Source organism: Lepisma saccharinum, chromosome 6, assembly GCF_977018435.1.
Source record: "Lepisma saccharinum chromosome 6, izLepSacc3.1, whole genome shotgun sequence".
NCBI lineage: Eukaryota > Metazoa > Arthropoda > Insecta > Zygentoma > Lepismatidae > Lepisma > Lepisma saccharinum.
In genome coordinates, this window is record NC_139234.1 from 69,418,019 (window position 1) to 69,440,672 (window position 22,654).

A 22,654-nucleotide genomic window follows, 5' to 3' on the forward strand; every position below is an offset into this window, starting at 1 on the left:
GTTTAAATTATTTACTGTTTGCGCACAGAAGAATTAGATTAATATAATATAAATCTTCCTTTGCAGCGATGGAGATAGTAGGACCCTCAAAACGCACTGCGTGTGGAATACTATTTCAAGGAGCTTTTGCGTCTGGTGTGATGGCCGTAGCACTGTGGGGCTACATAATACCAGACAGGCTATGGCTACAAGTGGTGTATGGGCTGCACAGCGCTGTTCTCATTGGACATTGGTGGTGAGTGTCTTGTCTTGCAACTAATATTTTACAATGGTGTTAATTCAAATATGGTTTCATCTTCTTGCGTTTGTGTGTTTAAATATTTCCACGAATAAAACAATAATTACACAGTATTCATCATATTTGTGTCTCCAGTCGGTAAGACGCTCGATTCCTGGTGGGAGGAGGGGGGATGAAATTCTTCTGGTAATGTCCCTGCATTTCATAAAGCTAGTTCAGTTTAAATGGTCGCAGTTTAAAAAGAAACTAAAAAATCATCTACTAGCAAGGCAACTAAGCACATAATCACGAGCAACTTTTCTGTTATAAATATATACAGGGTGTTACTAAAGTTCGTTTCCAACGCTTAGGAGGTGATGCCAGAAGTGAAAATAAACACAAAAGTTCATGTGACGAAATGCCGAAAACGGCACCCATTCGGAGTTATTAAAGTGGGAAAAAGTGGGAAAATTACGTTTACAAGGAAATAGTGGCACAACGGTCAACCATATGACCGCGGCGAAGGACGTTCCACAAAGAAATGCGGCATGCTCTATTCAAAAAAGCACATGGCAGATGTGTGAAGTTGATGCGCAAGGGATTCCCCAAAAGGAAGCGAATGGGTCTGTTGAAGTCAAGGGGGTAGGGAAGGGTTTAGCGAGATGTGTTATCCACGGAAAGTGATATGTGGAGACTGACAACTAAGAAGAAAGCGAATATCCGTAGTGGACATCACCATTACGTAGAAAAACAAAGATGGTGGTCGTGGTGCGCTAGGTTGCATATGTGTCGCCATGTTCACTGTGTGCATAGTGGAGGTGCCGAGGGAACCACATCACAGACGATGTTCAAACTGTCTGCCATTAACTTCCACGCAGAGATGACAACGCCGAATCAACGATTGTCTAGTGTGACCAAACAACCCCGCGGTGTCTGCTATCGTCGCTGCGGCGACATTAATACGTGCAACGAGATCATCGGCTGACACGACAAATGTTTCGTATACGAGGCGTTTCACCTCTCCCCATAGAAAGAAGTGCAGAGGAGTGATGTCCAGCGATCTTGCTGGCCACGGCACAGGCCCACCCCTACCAATACACCGATTGTGGAACAAGCCATCGAGGAAGTGACGCACATTTTGGTCGAAATGTGATGGTGAACAAAAGTATGTACCCATATAGCACATACTTCAATCCCCCAACCCTTCTCGACCTCTCTACTGAACCGTCCAACCTATCGGAGAATATAAAATTCACTACAAACACCCATTCCATCCTCAACGACCCTTTTCCAACACCTTCTGCCCCAATTGAGGTAATAAAACCCGCTCTGACACGAACACCTACATCTGACACATCATCTCACACCCCTCTCACATTCAAGAAAATTGAACTCACTGCAGAAGACACACTTGACTTATATGACACCGATCTCGATACTGACTCGGAACCTCCATCACCCTCGCCAGAACACTCATCCCATCCCTCGGATCCGTACCTAATATATAGAAACTTCGAGCACAACTTGAAACTTTCACGCCTAGAAGAGAGAGATATTCTCATTACTGCACTGAGACTACTAGTCAGGAAGAAGCATAGCAAGGGCAAAACTATTACCTTCCCCATACCAGAAGCAGTGGACAGGATAACGTTAAAAACTTACAACCTTCCTACCGACACAGAGGAGCTGCTCCGGCTAACCGAGACAGCTTTCGGACGTCGCGGAGAGTCCCTGGTACTTGACGATGTTTACGCGGACTTTGTAAGGGCACACGGGAGAATGGAGTTCATAGCTACAAACGAATGGCCCCGATGCCACCAATTAGTACGGCACTCATAGATAACGACAAGATACGCGTTGCACAGATCAACACCAGAAGAAGCAAGCTTGCAACACTTGAAACAATCAATTACTGCAAAGAGCAATACATTGACATAATTCTCATGCAAGAACCATACACATCCAAAAACAAAATTCCCTACATACCACTCAACGTTCACACAATTCAGGACCGCAATCAAACCATGGCAGCAATAATTAACCTAAACAGAAATCTAACAATCACCAAAATAGCACAATTTTGTGACACACACATAAATTGCGCTCAAATATCTTCCGAGCATGGTTCTTGGATCCTAATAAATAGTTATTTTCAATTCAGCCATGACATAGACCCATATTTGGAAAAAATCGATCTGATCTGCAATGCGTACAAAAACTACAAGATCATAATCACAGCTGAAACGAACTCCTCCTCTCCGTGGTGGTACAGCCAAGAAACCGACACCAAGGGGGTAGCCATGGAGGAATTCATTTCTGAGCACAACCTACAAGTCGAAAATCAGCCAGATAATCCCCCCACCTACAGGGGAAGGGCGGGCGCCTCAAGCAACATTGATCTAACACTCACGAATGCAAGGGCCTTGGGCGATGTCCAAAACTGGAAAGTTATAGATCTCGCCACAACAAGCGACCACAACTTAATACTATTCGACTTAATCTACAGGCAACATCAGCTTGAACAGACAAACCAGGAGAACATATTGAACTGGAGAAAAATCGATCATCAAAAATTCCTAGAAAAGCTCATTATCCCTGAACAATTGGACCAACAAAAATCACTCAACACGCTCGCAGAGGAACTCTCTGCAAACATCAGACAAGCAATTGAAAATTCATCACCCAGAGATAACCAAAGGAAAATGAAGAGGAAGCCATGGCCAAAGAAATTAACCAACCTTAAGAAACAAATGCAAAAAGCCAGGAAACTATATCAAAAATCCATCATCGCACAATACAGAAATGCCAACCTCCAGATTTACCGTGCCAAAAAAAAGCAATACGAAACCGAGCTACTAAATTATAAGACACAACAATGGAATATCTTCATCGAAAAACGTCTGGAAATAAATAAATGGGGCACCCCGTATAAAATCGCTACCGGCAAAATAAAAAAACCGCAAACCATTTCCACCTTAATTAATGACGAGAACAACACGAATATGACAAAGGACTTGGAAGAAACCATCAACTTCTTAATGAAGAATCTCATACCAGACGACAAACCTGAAAACGACAGCGAGGAAAATAAGGATACAAGAAAAATCTATCACCAGCCATATCCAGAATCACCAATATTACCTTTCACTACCCAGGAAGTAGAAAACGAAATAAGCAGCATGAAAATGAAGAAGTCCCCGGGACCAGACGGAATTCCTGTGGAAATAATACAAGAAATCATCCCAGTACTTACGCCTTACATTACTCAACTATTTAATGAGTGCCTTGTTCAGAAGATATTCCCAGAAACCTGGAAGGAAGCAAACTTAATAATCATCAAGAAACATCCAAATAAAGATGAAACCAGGGTCAATTCATACAGACCAATATGCCTTCTCAACGTTTTGGGAAAACTCTTCGAGAAACTTATCCTAAAAAGACTCAAAGAATTTCGCCTGCTCAAACCCATATCAGGGATACAATTTGGGTTCACGAAAGGTAAATGCACTGACGATGCATTACGCCTGCTATCGTCTACAACACAAAACACTCAAAACAAGTACATGGTTGGAATCATGGTGGACATCGCCGGGGCATTTGACAACTTGTGGTGGCCCAGCCTTTTTCAAACACTTAAAAATATGAACTGCCCAGGTACACTCTTCCTACTTCTGAAAAGTTATTTCTGTAACAGAAAAATTAGCATAAAATATCCGGATCTACAAATGAGTAAGATCACGTCAAAAGGTTGTCCTCAGGGTTCCATTCTGGGACCCGAGCTTTGGAATACTAACTTGGAGCCTGCGCTTATGAAACTACAAGACCATCCAGACATAGACCAGATCATAGCTTATGCGGATGACATTATCATGCTCACTTCCGGTAACTCAAGAAGGGAAATCGAAGATAAAGCATCCACTGCAATCAATATGCTATCCAATTGGTGTGATCATGCTAAACTCAAAATAGCTTCGGAAAAGACTCATTATATTATCCTTAAGGGGAAGTTACAAAGAAACCCTCAAATCAAACTCAGAGAAAGAAATTTAAAAAGAGTAAGAGAAGCTAAATACCTTGGTATTACTATTCAAGAGAAGATTTTTTTTAACAGACACATAGCCCTGGCAACAACTCAGGCCGAAACAACTATAAACAGTCTAGCCACATTGAGTTCAGCAAACTACAACCTTCCACTATCACACATAAAAACATATCTCATTACCATATATAATTCTATTATTTCCTATGGTTCGCCCCTGTGGGCCATGGAAACCAGTAAACAGTACATTAAAAACAGATTGAGATCTTCACAACGCAAAGTGATACTTCGCCTAACGGGTGCATTCAGAACAACCTCAACCCTGGCTCTTCTCATGATTGCGGGCCTACAGCCTATTGAAATCGTTATTAAAACTAGAGCATCAAAGTATTACTTCAGAAATGGACAAGAGGACGAAATCTATAAACTAATTGGAATACGCCCTGCCACGGTACCAGAAATTTACAACCACTTGTTTAGCGTCTGGCAACAGGAATGGACACAAGCTACGCAAGGAAGGAGACTTCACAGCTTCCTTCCAAACATAAAAGAACGACTTTCGATGGACCATTTCCATCCCACGAGAGGTCTCATACATTTCCTAACGGGACACGGTCCCTACGGTCAACACCTAAATAAGCACAACCTCAGACAGACTGATAAATGCCTGAAATGTAAAACCGAGACGGACACACCGGAACATAAAGCCTTCTTTTGCCAGACATCAAACAAACAAATCGAAGATTTAAGACAAAAGCTACCAAACTTCAACACGTACCAGTTAATAAGAAATCCCGAGCACTTTACGTCACTAAACGACTTAACAAACCTGGTGTCGAAAGAGGAACATTCCCTCTTCAAATCCGGCATCACTCACCTCCCCATTCAACCCCTACCTCCGGAATGTAATATACCCCCCAGAAGATCACAAAGAATCCACCTTCGACAAACTCAACAACAGGACATCCCTCCTTAGGACTAAGATCACCAAGAGGATAATGAAGCAGAACCTCCCACAGGAACATCAAGAAGGAGACACTAATACAGAAGACAGTGATACGCCAAAACGAAAAAAGGTTACGTCTCCCCGGAGAAAGGCAAAGGATAACACTGCAAGGACTCGACCTAGGAACCAACCGAATTTAACCAAGATTCTTCTTTTTCGTTTCTTTCTTAAATTGTAAGCTTACACCCCCTTCTTTATTCTCGTTACTAAACACACTGCAAACTTCTCTCACTGATTCTTGACAATTCTCTATATTTCCACTACCGAACGTACTAATGTACCCGATACTTCCCAGGAAATCCCTCCCTACTTCTTCCCTTCCTGATGATGTCCCGGGTACCAACCGTCGTACCGATGTTCATCCCAGTCCGACCAACTCTTGCTGGTCTCCCGCAAGTCTCCTTGCATCAGGTACCACTCGTTCTTTCATATCTCTTCCTACTATTAATACGTACATCTCAAAGCCAATAATACTCTCACTATCTCAAACATAACATACTAGAACATAGACCCTGCTTAACATTCATAGAATCGTGTTAATGTCCATTCCTCATCTCATCCATCAACACTAATGCACACGACACACAATAAAACTGATCCTAAGAAAACATTACCCACCCAATTACACACTCATGTAATTTCGTATCTGTGATCATAAATAATATTAATGTTAAACACTAACACTTATTTACTTCCTACTATTTCTAACCTTTATCTTAATCTTCTTACCTTGTAGAATGATGTGAAACCAACTTTGTTCAGGAAAACCGAACAAATTTGGTTCTTCACACTGGGACATTCTTGCCAATGTCACAGTGAATTATTGTAATTAAAAAAATAATGGAAATCAAGGATGAATCAAAGAAAAGCGGGGGAATCCGTAAAAAATTCACGGAACTGACGCCCTGGGTTAATTTTCAGGTACCAGGGCATAAGCACATACCTCCGAAAGTAGCTTGACTACTTTTATCCGTATACATAAAAAATAATAATCGTTCTATGTAACTATATCTTGTATACTGTTTAGGAAAATAAAATTCTTTTGTATTTTTTTTTTTCCCGCCTTTGGTGCACAAAGGTTTTGGAACCATAGACCTTGCATCAGTGCCAAGGGCACGTCCTCCAACAGTTCAGGCAAAACATCACGAAGAAATGCATGATATGTACCGCCATACAGGCGAACAGGGAAAATGTACGGCCCAATCAAATGGTCATGCACTATCCCACACCACACTTTAACTGCAAACCTGTGCTGATGGTGTGCCACGAGAATTGCATGTGGATTTGCAAAATCCCAAACGTAACTGTTTTTACTATTGAACACGCCCGTTTTGGAGAACATTGCTTCATCGGTCCACAACACCCTGTTCACAAAATTCGGGATAGTTTCCTTGTGATGCAAAAACCATTGGAAAAACACCACACGTGGGTCAAAGACCTGAGGTAAAAGGTCTTGTACCTTTTGGAGTTTGAAAGGGTACATTCCCTCTTCGGATAGGACGCGCCACACATTAACATGGGAGGTGTTGTGGGCACTGGCTATAGCGCGCGTACTGGTGTCAGGACGATCCATGACAACATTTAACACCGTAACTTCACATATCTGCCATGTGCTTTTTTAATAGAGCATGCCGCATTTCTTTGTGGAACACCCTTCGCCAGCAAGATTGCCGGACATCACCCCCCTGCACTTCTCTCTATGGGGAGAGGTGAAACGCCTCGTATACGAAACATTTGTCGTGTCAGCCGATGATCTCGTTGCACGTATTAATGTCGCCGCAGCGACGATAGCAGACACCGCGGGGTTGTTTGGTCACACTAGACAATCGTTGATTCGGCGTTGTCATCTCTGCGTGGAAGTTAATGGCAGACAGTTTGAACATCGTCTGTGATGTGGTTCCCTCGGCACCTCCACTATGCACACAGTGAACATGGCGACACATATGCAACCTAGCGCACCACGACCACCATCTTTGTTTTTCTACGTAATGGTGATGTCCACTACGGATATTCGCTTTCTTCTTAGTTGTCAGTCTCCACATATCACTTTCCGTGGATAACACATCTCGCTAAACCCTTCCCTACCCCCTTGACTTCAACAGACCCATTCGCTTCCTTTTGGGGAATCCCTTGCGCATCAACTTCACACATCTGCCATGTGCTTTTTTGAATAGAGCATGCCGCATTTCTTTGTGGAACGTCCTTCGCCGCGGTCATATGGTTGACCGTTGTGCCACTATTTCCTTGTAAACATAATTTTCCCACTTTAATAACTCCGAATGGGTGCCGTTTTCGGCATTTCGTCACATGAACTTTTGTGTTTATTTTCACTTGTAGCATCATCTCCTAAGCGTTGGAAACGAACTTTTTTGACACCCTGTATATATATCCATTGTAATAATTGGCAACTCTGTTCATGTAACTCGTTATAACTGTTAGCACTCTAAATTTCATACTTTTTCTTTTGTCTTTTCAATATTATTATTATTATTATTATTATTGCTATTGCTATTGCTATTGCTGTTTCATTCATTGTTCCAGCTGACATGTCCATTAGTTTATACATATAATATTTTTTCTTTCTTATTTTTATTCAATTTGTATTTTGTATTCAATATTCATCCATCATAGATGTCATCAGGATATGTTCAAATATTCCATGTGTACTTTACTTTTACTTTACTTTGTATTAATCACCTAGACAAGGGTTTGTTGTAAGAGCGGTCCTCGAGGCCGAAACACGCCCCGCTCTAATAAAGACGATTGTATTATTATTATTATTATTATTTGCAATCACTTTTTCGATTACGTGCACAGAGATATACTTTGGAATAACTGGTGTAGATAAGCATGTGTTACAGGCAAATACATTTTCCTCATACTGGCAAGTCTAACTGTTTCCTAAAACAAACATTCCTGTCAGATAAAGAAGCAACACAAACTCCAATTATCTAGATAGTATTTGTAATAGCTACTTCTATTTGATGTCAAAGGAAGGGGCAAACAATAGTTTAATGTCTCTTTTTGTGCATCCACAACTCAATCATAACTTACCTTGAATATTATCTCTCTTAAGGTAAAGAATGAATGCTCTCTGAGCCTATCAGCTCCAGAGTTTACTTAATAATTTATTGTTAGGGAACCTTTGTTTACTCATGCAGGTGTGGCTCGAATATCGCACATTTATAAAGTTTGCACACACACACAATTTTAATCTCTGGATGATTGAGAAATCCGACGCTTGGACTCCCAGAACTTATCAGAAAGGAAATATTTGATAGGTCTTATTCGCAGCCTGTAATTGATCGTTTATTGAAATGATTTTTTTAAACCTCACACTAGAAGAAATCAATTGTTGTGTGTGTGTGTGTGTGTGTGTGTGTGTGTGTGTGTGTGTGTGTTTTGTTCTTGTTTTACATTTGTCTTAGCTCCTTAACTGGTAAATGAGTGACTCATGCTTTGTATTAGTATTTTTCTTATTGCATGTTATTTTTGACTAATTGGGCTAATAGCGATTATGGGTATTACATGAGATTACTGACAATGAAACACCCGTGCCCACATCAGGACTCGAACCTTGCACCATAGGTGGCATGATCGATCCAGTGCCCAACGTGCTGGGCCATCAATGCAACCAGTGCCTTGTTAGGGGATGCATCCGCAATATTATTATATAACAACAATAGTAATCGTAGTGTTATTGTATTCCAGGCTGATAGACGAATCGCCGCGATGGTTGTGGAGCCAAGGTCGCATCCAGGAGGCTGTGAAGATCGTTGAGAAGGCGGCCAGGAAGAACCGAAGGGGCCTGGATGTCGATGTTGCCCACTTCATGTCCAAAGGGACGGAAGCTATGGCGGGGAAGCAGGGAAGAACTTACGGAGTCCTTGATCTGTTCCGAACCCCCAACCTTCGCAAGAAAGCCCTCAACACGTGCCTAAACTGGTACTTGGTTTTCATTATCGGAATGCATGTTTTTAAAATTACAATTAATCCCAGTATATTTTGAAGAAGTTGTATAGTTCATACAAGTGGTATTTTAGGGTAATTTATACACAAGCAGAGCCGCGATGTCACAGTCGGTAGGATTTTTGATTGCCATGCGAGAGACCCGGATTCGATTCTCGGGACGGGTGATTTCGGATGGAACATTTCCAGGAATGTCCCACATGGAACGGCTCTGGGATTCACCCAGCGTGCAATAAATGGATACCTAGTGGCAGCCCTTACTGGTAAAGGCTGCCAGAGCGTGGTAGATGCTCAAGATTTGAATGCGTGGGATCATACCTCCACTCCTCTCACCTTATGCAAAGATATCTTGCAATGTTCAGGGGATAACTTTACCTTTTTACCTCTTTTATAAACAAGTATTCAAAACAAATTCAGAAGGCATTTATATTCTGAAAGTCCTTCCGCTCCCCTATAAAGTAATCACATCAAATTCAGAATCAAACGATTAGTTTTGCCATGCCCAGCGTACTATAAATGTATGCTATCAAACTTTATTAAATTGTGCTCTTTAAGCTGATAATAAGACACGTACTGCATGATTTATAATCAAAAGAAAACCCAGACAAATAAATTAGTAAACACTTGTTAAGTTGCTGAAAAGTTGTTAATTCAGTAATCGAATCGTTCCAATATTGTACCTTCGTTTTATGCAGCAAGCATAACTTACGAATTTTGAAATCCTGGAATGTGTCTTAAAAATGTAAAAAGCAGTAAATATAAATAAAATGACGACGTCTGTGAGAATTCATAACCAAGGAAGCCATTTTGTCTCGACAAACAATGTTGGAATTTGACATTGCTATGTGTGAGCTGAGAATCGAACATGTAATTGCATGGCAGTACTCTGCCAGTTTTCTTTTTATTTTGTAATCATTTTTCCGATTGCCATTTGCCTTCATCTCTATTTTCATTCTAATCGTTTTTTAACCTGTTCATTTCAAATTTCAATGCCTTGTCCAGGATTCGAATCCCTTACCCCTTAGATCGCTATCCTGACCACTTCGTATTCCAGCTAAGTCACGAATCATCACTATTTCCGAAAGGTAGGAGACTCTTTTGACGACCGCTTCTTTGGGAGATGCTGTCTTTTGGCAACCTAGTCCTTCGACCACCCTGTCTTTTTGCGACCCTGGCTTATTTCGACCTGCTTTTTGCGACACTATATTTTGTCGATCCTTCTTTTCGGAGACGCTGTCATTTGGCGACCGCTTCTTTGGGAGACACTGTCCTTTGGCAACCGAGTGTGCCAAAGAATTAAAATGCATTGGTAAATATATATAATAAAATAAGGTTCAGATACTTGCTGCTATTTTAAATCATTTTCATCAGTGAATATGTGAATATGAAAACGTAGAATTCCATGTTATAGATATGACAGACAAGCAAATCTTTTACGTTATCTTTCCTCAGGTTCGCAAACAGCCTGGCGTACTACGGTTTGTCCCTGAACACGGGGCAAATGTTCGGAAACCCTTTCCTCCTGCTGTTCATCGTGGGGTTGGTGGAGATCCCCAGCTACGTCATGACGATGCTTCTCATGGACAGAACGGGGCGGAGGTGCCTCATCAGTTCCCTCATGGCTTTGGGTGGGATTGCCTGCATAACAGCCGCCTACATTCCTACAGGTACCCAGTCTACGTTTAAATTTTCTTCACTTTTTATTACCTTTAGATTTGTCTCATTGGCTCCGTCTAGTTCGCTGCATTTTTTGACTCTCGTTGCAGTGCAGGTGTATCCCGGTGTAAGGCTTGTGCAAGGAAATGACGTTCCAGGCCTGTCTGGTGCTTTAAACGTTCATTTGATTAGTTATCATGCACCACGTGACCATACACCACACATTACACCGCTCTAGAACGTAGTGCAAACGGCGCAGACACCAAATCAACAAAGTAGACGAGTTTGTGTTGCTCCGTGTAATCAACTACGGTAGACGAGCGAGTGCAGAGAGAGTCAAGAAGTGCAGCGAACTAGACGGGGCTATTGTGTTGAAGACCGGGAAAGTTATTGACTTTTGCATTTCCCTGTTCAACTTTCGATTGTTACATCCTGATCTATTTCTTATCTATGACCCTGTCACATAAATTCGCTGCACATGTAAAGACACATACATAAAGAGACATAGTTCATGTCCGTATTTCTTACAGAGTGATTTTCTATTCCACACGTGAGTATATTAGGAAATATTTCCCCTGTACGTATTTTTTATCATGATTTTTTTAAAACCTAATGCCTCCTCAACGTACAAATCCGAGTTGGTTATATTGCCACAACGTTTTTTTTTCCTTTGCGTGTACATAACACTATTTTCAAGTCTTGTGGAGCTTTCATACCGAAGCAACAAGCGACAGTGGTCCCTTCAGTATATAAGAAAGCATTAACCGCGCATGCGCTAACAACAGATAGAGAGGATATAATGCGCACCATTGAGAAAACTGCCCAGTTCAAGCGACACGTGCAGCTTGTCGTGTTGCTTCGATTCGGAAGATTGCATTTATTTCTGATCATTGGTTTCCAAGCAACAAGTGTCTCTTGTCACTTAGGCCTAAACATTTCCTGAGACACGCTTTGATCAGCTAAAACTTGAGCGCAAGGATTTCGACAACCTACTTTTCGGTAACAGTTACCGATTCCAGACTTATAAACGCCACATTAAAAACATCTCATGGTTTTCTACTTTTTGATAAAATTTCTAATTTTTTCCAGTTTTTTAACCAAGTTAAATTTATCAGGATTTTTTGGGTTTTCATGCATAATTAAGCTCTTCAAACGCATATACAGTAGTATATTATTTTGACAGTAGGATCAAAAATCATTTTTTTCTTTGCAGCAAGCGTTCATTGCTAATTTTACCATTAACAAGAATAGCTCTCATTTTTTCATTGCTAATTTTACCATTAACAAGAATAGCTCTCATTCTTTCCAGTTTCCAAACCAGATAGAACTTATCGAGAATTTTGGAATTTTCACACAGATCTAAGCCTTTAAAAATCATATAATCTGTCATTTCCTCACTGTGATCCCAAATTTCGTCTTTATACTTAGTTCTTCAAACTTCAAAAATTAGGCTATCATTCACACATATTCAAACTTTTAAACAATTTCTTTATCCGACTTTGCAAAAAGCAACCAGCAAATGGAAGTCAGATCCGTTTCTCTACAGAATTGTGAACAATATAGCTATATATAGCTATATACAGTGGCGCAGGAACGGGGGGTACAGGGGTACATTCTACCCCTCAAATTTTTGAAGGGGGGTACTGTACCCCCCTAAATCCGTAAATCCCGTTGTACCCCCTGTACCCCCCTTAGATAATTTGACAGACGCAAGGTGCTACTGTTAAAGGAACATATTTTCAATTCGCTCAATAAAAAAGGTTTAGGTATATTGTTTATAACTTACAAGCATTATCTAATTTATCTTACTTAGCTACCACAGAAATTCAAACCATTATAAACTTATTCTACTACATTGTGCTTGTTACTATGTAGTTAGTTCATTGACGTGTGTTTTTGGAAACCTCTTTAAGGAGATGAAAATTGTGTAAAATTTCTGTGAAATGATGGAATCAGATAAAGTTTACTCTCAGAAAATCACGCTCCAGATGAATGCTACTTTGCGTAAGGGAGGTACACTTTTCTAAAGAAGTGGTCGCGTCGATTCAAAGATAATATACGTATAAATCTTCATCAGAAGAGTATATGACTGACCTTTTCTTTTGAATTTTTCAAATTGAATTTTCCGAAACGAAATACTTACACAAATGAGACGAGACATTGGGGGGGGGGGGGGTACAATGTACTCCTGTACTTCATAACTTTGTAAGAGGGAAAACTATACTTAAACCTATATATATTAAGAGATTTTTGAACATAAAGATGATACTGAGACAAGAAAAGTCTGTGTTTCCTCTCAATTTCGAAACGAGACTGAAATAGATCTCTGAAAAATCAAAGCGAGGCGATACTTGATGTCCGAGATGATCTCGTTCGAAACTCTGGTATCATATTTGAAGAAATTGGTAAAATAATTTTAAATTACTGTGTGTCTTATCAGACATACCAAGCGTATTGACTTATTTTTTCAAAATGTCGTGTATTTTGTTTACTGTAATTGCAAAGTTAATGCATTAGTAACAATTGCGAGCCTGTGCTGCCCGGTTTAATCTATTTACAATATAATTCCGTATTTCGACGGTTCACAGCATCGAAACAAGATATAAAGCCGAAAGACGTTAAGAAAAGTTTTGCTTTAATGACATACGTTGTGAAACTTTGAGTGGTGACACAATGTACGTGTTGCTTATACTAAACATTTCGTGGGTCAGGACGAAATATCTCGTCTTGTAATTGAAGGGTCCAACATGTACAGAGCTTTGGAATCCACTTTAAACTGTAGATTCAGTCCCAATTAGCCCATGAAGTGAATATACATAGAATAAGTTTTAACAATTTCTGAGTGGACACCGAAACAAAAGAAAACCACAAACAAGAACGAGAAGGACCTCACCCGATGGGACAGTGATAGCATCGTCGCCTTGTAATCAAGGGGTCCCGGGTTCGATACCTGGTGGAGGCACATGGCACAGTGGTTTGGATCCCACTTTAAACCGTAGGTCCAATCCCGATTAGCCTTACTGTGCATAAAGTGGACTTAAAACTCAAACTCAGTCAAACTCAAACTCACCACACAGGAGACGAGATGAGGCTGTGACAATTCTCGACTTGTCTCATCTCGATGTCATTCCTAGGTCAAATGAAAGGTTCCCCTTTCCTAGACATTAGAACAAGGTGCAATTTGTGATTTTATCAGGGGACGACAACTAACTTTTACCTAAGTATTAGATATAGTACTTAGAATTGGACATTAATCGCTTAAAATCTAATTTTGATATCGAATACAACACAAACACAATGCCGTTCGAAGTTGATTGATTGGTACGATTGATTTGGTGTTTTAGGTCCACTTTATGCACAGTAAGGCTAATTGGGACTGGACCTACAGTTTCAAGTGGGATCCGAACCATTATGTGTCTCCACCGGTTATCGAACCCGGGACCCCTTGATTACAAGGCGACGACGCTACCACTCCATTCGAAGTTAAACCCTAAAGTCAAACTGGAAGAAATTACATTAGTCAAATGAATGCACGGGATAAATGAGACTCACTGCAGGTCCTATGGTTTGCCAGTTGGCTTGTCAAGGCCACTGTGTTATCTAAACTAGACTTCATTCAATTTCTTGCAAATTTTTCTGCATGAAAGCACTGCACTGGGGGTATAAGGAAAAGGTATGTTTAAAACTTCTAAATTATTTTTCTAATCAGTTAAGGTTAGGTTTATGACATTTCACATTCGGCTGGTATCGTAGATATTGGTAGAGTTTGAAATGAATTCACAAGGTCTTTGAGCAAGATGGGAGTGTTTGATTGAGTGATTTGGTAAATTTTACTTCGCATTTCTACCACTTCTGGTTAATCGCGAAGATGAGGATGAGTGATGGTATGATGAAATTGTTGAAGGGACACTCACAAACACCCATGCCCAGGCCAGGATTCGAACAGAGGACCTCTGGCGTCGTAGAACGCTATGCTAACACCTCCGCCACATAGGCTGGCGAGGTGGGAATGTGTTTTGGATTTTCTTTGTAGATGCGAAAATCTTTAACTGTAATGCGCACATCCTTTTCCTTAGATTAATGATCACCTTTTCACGTAAACGAGGAATTGACAAGTCACCTTAAAACATGCATGTATATGCATTTAATACTACTAAATACGAAAAGAAACCTTGGCCGGAACCGAAGATTGAAAAGAGAAATAAAACAACTTTCGAGCGTTTGGCTTTCCTAGCTTGCTCTGAGATCTGAAGGATTTCGGTTTTGTATATGTAATGATATTACTTTCAGTGCTTGAAGAACGTCGTTAGGTAAAAGTAATTATGTTACAAATAAATGCTTTGTCAAATGTTTTACAAATATTCCAAACTTAATTAGACCTCTTACGAGCTGATCGGGAACCATCTCAACTAAATATTTTTTTAAAAAATACAACACCCTATAGATATCTGAGGAAATACCGAATACATGGCTTCTAAAAGGCATTGGATGTGGTACACATCTGCCATAAATTGTTTAAAGATATTTTTATGCTTAGCTATGGGACTTTAAAATTAAAATGAACTGAACTGATGTGGACTCTATAAGTATGATATATTCAATAATATGGTTTCTATATCCAGTTGGTGAGAGACGATTATTCCTGGTTGGGATGGCTGAAGATCGAGGGAAGGGGGAATCCTCCTCACCCCCTTAAATATCACTCTGCATTAAAAATCAATAGATGTCTTTGTTCGCAATTTTCACATTTCCGTTTGATATTCCGTTTCATTAAATTCAAAATGAGCCCATGAACAAGGTCCAGAGCTTTATATTTTTTGGAATTGTTATCTGGTTAAAATCTGTTCTTAAAATGACCATAAATTCTAAGGAAAATAAAGAAATAAAAAATATTTATGCCAATTTTTATTTTAAAAAAAAACAGGAAATTCGTGTGCTGTTCTAAAATGGAATATTTTCGATATATATATATAGAGGAGGCTGAATTTTGTACCCCCCCCCAAATGAAAAACGTTCCTGCGCCACTGGATATATATATATACACTACAGTGGAACCTTGATAACTTGAACCTTGGTAAGTCGAAATTCTTGATACCTTGAATTTTTCCCCCTCAAGTTCGAATTATCAAGGTTCCACTGTGTGTATATATATAGCAACAATTGTCGAAATACTGAAAGAAAGTAGACAAACCTCCAGAAAAGAAATCATTCTTAATCACTGCATTTGCAGAGTACAATAAACTCCCGATACCACTGACTTTAGAGAAGCTACATACCATAACACACAAATTGAACCTCACAAATTATCTACAGTCTAAACAATAGTATTTCTCCTCCCCAGATTAAATTAGAATAATGTGGTACAGTACATACTGAACTGGTGAGTGTCTCCTCCTGACGCTCATCCTTTTTAACACGAAGAAAGCACTAAAAGCAATTAAATTTTTCAAAAGGAGTTGCTAACTACTTCTAGCTCACAGGAGTATCAGACACTTACAACAGGTGCGCATGCGCATACAGAATGCCGCAATGCTGATGTAATAAGGTTTATACACATAGGTAGGTAAATGACTGTCTTTCAACGGGTATTGGTTGACAAGAAATGAGGTCATGAGGTCAGACGGAATGTCCATCACTACCTCGTACTAGAGGTGCATCACGAAACTGAGTAAATAGATGTGTATATGTGTGTGTGTGTGTGTGTGTGTGCGTGTGTTGCGAGGGGGGGGGGGGCGGTCAAAATGCCGAGGAACTTACTTAACTTTTTGTTTCTAAGCTTGGGATTTGGACAACCGAATCTAAAAAATTGCCTACCGTAGGGCATTTTCCAATTGCAGGGCTTAACCGTCCTACCTACCCCCAATGAAGTCACAAGTCATTACTTACCAAGTCAATCGTTCCGGCCAGCTATTGTAAAGAGTATAAAGCTATTCCAATTAATGAGTGGGTGAGTGCTAACCAATGAGGATATGATTTCTGGAGAGAGGGATGATCACAGAAACTCAATGAATATTGATAATTCAGAGTTGATTGTTGTTAAATCTACTCGCACTTATCAGCCTTAGTAATGTTGATGAATATTAAGAGAGGACCAGAAGGATGAATGTTTTAAGATGATTTTTTTTATTATGCACAATATACAAAATAAATGGGCATTACAAATAATCCAATTCTATTCTGGAATAAGGAACACTGGAAATTATTGACCAACAAAATAACAATTATTTTTAAAAAATCTATTGATGTATTAATATTATCAAATCACCATAATGTGATAACATGTAATGTCATACAAAGTGTTTGTCTCTTTTGATTTTAGAATTTCCCCCCAAATTTATCACCGTACCACAGCCTGCCTGAAAATCATGCCCTGGAATCTTTGCACTAGGAGTGCACTGATGTATTTCCACATGCTACATTAAGATTCAGATCATATTTGTATTCTTTTGCTTTCTTGTATAGGAAAGCAGGGAACAATTAATGCAAGAGCAGTTGTTTTCCAGAAACCTCCGTGGGCAGCGTGTCGGCAACTACCATTGTTATGATTGGTAAATTCTTCATCGCCGGGTCCTTTGCCATCATCTACAACTACACGGCAGAGCTCTTCCCAACCGTGGTGAGGAACACTGCTCTGGGGATTGGAAGTATGTGTGCGCGTCTCAGCGGGGCGCTCACGCCGCTAATTACGCTCCTGGTGAGTACCTCTTACACTAATATATGCATAATAATTCCTTATAACTTGCGAAAAAGACATAATTTATTCGCATATCGACTTCGGTGACTTACTGCCACCATTCATAGAAGGCTGTTAATTGACATTATATCTATTCTATGACACATGATTAAGTAGGCTACAATGCTACAATGCCTATGTGATCATAGTTGATGCTCTTGATATCAGATTTTTTTGCAACTTACACGGAATTATTATATTTTAGTGTAAAAAAAGGTAAAGTGTTCCCCTGTGCATAGCACCACGCCATGAAAGCGTATAGGGGGTGTGGGGGTAACGCCCCACACTTTCTTGATCCGGTCGTGAGTGGGGGTGATGTGATCAGCATCACGCCCCTGACCGCCTTTACCCCCCAGGGTTTCCCCCAGGTACCCATGTTATTCGACGCTGGGTGGGCGCCGGGGCCGCTTCCATCGTTAGAAAAGTTCCCGGATTTGAACCGGCCGGGGATCGAACCCGGGACCTTTAGCATGGTAGTCAGACGCGTTACCGACTGAGTCACCGCGGCCACAATTTTAGTGTAAAAATTGTATTTCAACCGTGAACTTTGGAAACTACTTCGCATATAAGTAGGCTACAATGCTACAATAATGTAGCCTATGTGATCATAGTTGGGGCTCTTGATATCAGACTTTTTTGCAAGTTACACGGAATTATTATGTTTTAGTGTAAAAATTGTATTTCAACCGTGAACTTTGGAAACTGCTTTGCATTTAAATTGTGACAGTGTTTCTTGGCACAATATTAATGAACAAATGTGCTTTGCTAAAAACAAAATAAATGAAAATTAATGTTCATATGACTACCGTGTATACGTTGTACATATGAGCGTATGTTTGTTTTGTCATAATTTTTGGAAACATATGGAGGACCTCTCCGATGGCATAGGCCTTATAATCAAGCAGTCCTGAGTTCGATACCCAGTGGAGGCACATAGTGGTTCGGATCCCACTTTAAACTGTAGATCTAGTCTATGATAGCTTATCTGCTCTTAACGTAGACTTAAAACTCGAAACCTGGAGGTTTGTTTTTCTTTTCTTGTCTCTACATTTTCTTCTTTATATATTTGAGGTTAAAATTTTACTGAAAATGCATTTTAGTCTTATATGGTCATCACTGAAAAAGAACAGTCTGTTCGTAGTTCGGAGTGTAAGGGGTAATCTTCCCCTAAGTACCCAAATTTCAACCTCCCTTCCATCTAAAATGCCCTGGACTTCATTTTGCAGACTAACGAGGCTCTTTCGCCGGACCTACAGACAGGACAATTCTCTGTAGGATTTGTGTTCTGTTGCCCACATGTGTTTGTGATTGTTCCATCCATATCGTATCACCATTTATCCCCATCTTCGATATTAACCAAATGTGGCAGAAAAGCGAAGTAAAATAAATCAAATCGATCAATGTTCGTAGTTCACTTGATTTGATTTTTGTTATTTGGCGTCGCTTTTCTGTTACTTTTGGCTAATCGCGACAATAAGGATGAGTGATGATGTGATGGAATTGATGAATGGACACTCACAAAGAACATCCATACCCAAGCCAGGATACGACCTCTACTAGTAGTAGCGTTGTAGCGTGCTTGATTGATTGAATTTAAAACTTTTGGTGCGTCAGCACTTAGGCTAACTAAAATATAACTAATAATATAACTGTAATGTCGTAGGACTAAAATATTCTTGCTTAAGTTAAAAACTGAGGCTGTAAAGGGGCACTCAGCACACATAAGGAGAGAACACAAGACAGCACACACACACATACAGAGGATTATACTGGCCGTAGGTCCAGACGCCAAAGCCTCGTTAGTGTGCAAAGTTCAGTCCAGGGTATACTACGTGGAAGTGAGGTTGACAATTGGGTGTACTACGTGGAAGGGTCACAGCCATTGTAGCGTGCTGTTCGTAGTCCATGTAACTGGTCTGGAGTTATTCTTCTGTTGATTGTGCTATTGTTTCCGCAGGACGCCTTTGATAAAACTCTTCCGACCGTGATCTTCGGAACCATCGCCCTCATCTCTGGCCTCTTGTCCTTGCTGCTCCCTGAGACCCTCAACCAGGCTCTGCCCCAGACCCTTCAGGACGGGGAGAAGTTTGGGCAGGGGGACACCGCCTGCGCGTCGTGCTTCGGGAAGAAGCAGCAGAAGGAATCCCTCCCGCTTAGAACTCACGATGTCACCGCTTAGAAGGCCTACATGCTGACGTGTGTATGGAAGAAGTTCGACTTTTTTATATACTTGTGCGAGAGTTGAGCAACGTATTTGCTACGATGGATATTTTTTTAATTCTCAAAAGAAAGGTGTATATTATATATATTTTTTTGTTTGTTCGTGAATGTTATGAGGAAGAAGGGAAGATTTGGGAAAATATCTTCCAAGATGGCTGGAGGGGAATGTTATTTTTTTCTTTTGTCTTGGATCGGGTGAAGTTAGTTGCATTTTGTATCGAAGCATCTTCAATGATGCTAATCCTATATCTTATGGCGAAATTAGGGTTACCAGATCACCAACAACAAAAGTAAGACAGTGTCCTAAATACAGTCACATTCACAGTCGTCAGTAAGTTATCAATAATTTTACTTGACATGTAGATTACTCCATCGCTATGAGCTGATAAGACATATAAATGGATTTGTTATTAGGTAGAATTGTCGATAATGTTACCTACCGGATATTTCTATAAATTGTCTTCAAATCAGTGCAAAATCCTGCCATTGTGTTACTTTTTTTAATAATACAAAAGTATAATTAGGTTTACTAGATTATTATAGACAAAATATAGGGATGATACACTCATCGAAAATTTAGAACATAATCATTCAGAGCTAATAATATCATAATGTGAGTAAATCTTGTGAAATGACGGATTTTTAGTTCAATAATAAAACATCTTCAAATTCTTGAGTGTTTCAAGAATTCTTCTGGGGAGCCATTTTTTGTCACATTTCCCTTATACACTAAAAGGTTTTTCTAGCTCGATATGCAGGGCATTTACGACTTTTTACAAATTCTTCGGACATAAGTCTAAAATATAGGACCTGTTGGGAAAATTAGAACCTCTTGTGACCCTAGGTAAAATTGAGTGAATATTTCTCTACAGGAAGCACTGGACCAGAGAGCACATGTTATTCAAATTGCTACAACACATTAACTTGATCATATCACATTGAAGACTGATTGTAATATTCTCAGCTGCCAAAAGTTTATCTTATACCAAAAATACACGAAAATAGCCGTCCACTATACACATCATGAAAATATGTCCCTGAGCTATTGAATTACTTACCAGGTATGTTAACCTAGCAAAAACACTGATGCTTGACGTTACGGATTTGACGTGCGTTCGTGACATTGTTGCAGACGGACTAATCTAACGATATCTCGTCTCAGGGAAAAAAAGTTAGTTATCATTCTCATTATTATTGTGAGAATTATCTTGCTGGGTGTGAAGTTTTGCTTCGTATAAATATGTATATTACGTTCTCACCAGTATGCTGGGAATTTATGAGCAGAATTGCAAGGTTTTTTTTTAGTGTAGTGCTAAAGCTTTCAAGTTACTTCATTGGCTAAGCACTCAGAATCAGGGTATAGATAAAACTACCCCCTGTACATTGCAGCATACCATAAGAGAAAAAAGGTGTGTGGAGGTAGAGCCTCACCCATTCTTGATGTCGGCCATAGTGTTAGTGATGTGATCAGCACCACACTGCTGTTGCATTTACCCCACCTCTTATCAGGGTTGCCCCCAATGTATTCATTGATGAGAGCCTGAGTGAACCCCAGAGCGGCTTGCGAGTGGCCACCGGAAGAAAAATTCCCACCTGAGTTCACCCGCACCTGGAATCGAACCCATATCTTGTGTGTGACCGCGCAGACTGGACAAATTTCAATATATATCTGTGTGCGTGTGGACGCGTGGTGGTCTAGTTGGTACGGTGCCTGATTGTCACGCGGGAGACCCGGGTTCGATTCCCGGAAAGATGGATCTAAAGTCGGAGTTTTTCCAACCTCGTCTCTCCATAAAGAGGCTCTGGAGCTCAACCAGCCTCTAATAAGTGGGTAGCTGGGGGGCAACCCTGAGAGATAAAGGCGGTCGGGGCGTGGTGCTTCTCACATCACGTCCAAAAATAGCCGAGTTCGAGAATGTGCGGGGGGAACTTTTCCTTACCTTATGATGCAATTTCCTTAACATGAAAATAGCATCGTGCATTACATAAAAGAGGCCTAATGTTTTGTTCCTGATAATTTTACAATCAAGTTTGCTACACGGACCTACGTAGTTACATATTACAAATAACAATGCTTTGGAAACTTTATTTGGTGTGAAACGTAACTTAATCCCTGTTGTAAAACCATATCGAACACGAAGATGAGAATCCAGCAGTGTGCTAAGCGCTTCCACCACTTGCCTCAACTCCTGCAAACCCTGAACCTAAACGCAAATGCTGTGAAGAGTACGACATATCTTAACACAAACGTTTTAATGTGTGCTACACTGTTGGTATTTTCAGTGAGTGGATGATTAAGCCAAAGACTTTTACCGTTCACCATTGTTGAGTCGAGCAGCTGGCGATTTGTGTTAATATTTATAAGAGTTTTTATCTATTTCTATCGATATGGTAGTTGTGAATGTTATAAAATAAAGAGATTTCTTTAATATATTTTTTTGTTTTTCCTAATTTAGACCTAACCTTTAAATGTGACTCGTACCTAATATACTCCCTATCGCATACTCATATTTTACCCTAGCAACGGCAATGAGCGATTTAAACTTTTTGCTTACCGGGCGGACTGTAGTGACGGCGCCAGAGAAGGGGGGCAAGCGGGTCGACGCTGACGAAGTTGTCACCCTCACCCTACTCGCTGACTCCACTCAACGAGAAAAAATTCAATAAATTTATGATATTTTAAACCAAATAGGTATTTTGCATGGTATATTAATAAGACTACCCCAAGAAAATAATCCTACCCCTTTAGCCACTGATGCATTTCTCTCGCCCCTTCACTGGGAATGTGAATCCACTATTGGATTTCATGTGTAA

General features: G+C 40.2%; 1 protein-coding gene across 2 annotated transcripts in view; it reads left to right on the plus strand.

The window, feature by feature from the left end:
• The window catches only part of LOC145988847 (organic cation transporter protein), an 86,716-nt gene extending 64,447 nt beyond the window's left edge, over positions 1-22,269 (plus strand). For both annotated transcript variants that reach the window (XM_083124082.1, XM_083124083.1), the window contains exons 6-10: positions 67-235; positions 8,974-9,207; positions 10,684-10,898; positions 17,391-17,581; positions 19,578-22,269. In XM_083124082.1, coding sequence (XP_082980208.1) covers positions 67-235; positions 8,974-9,207; positions 10,684-10,898; positions 17,391-17,581; positions 19,578-19,799 — 1,031 coding nt within the window. In that variant the 3' untranslated portion in view covers positions 19,800-22,269. The remainder of the gene's footprint in view (positions 1-66; positions 236-8,973; positions 9,208-10,683; positions 10,899-17,390; positions 17,582-19,577) is intronic.
• Positions 22,270-22,654: the final 385 nt, after the last annotated feature.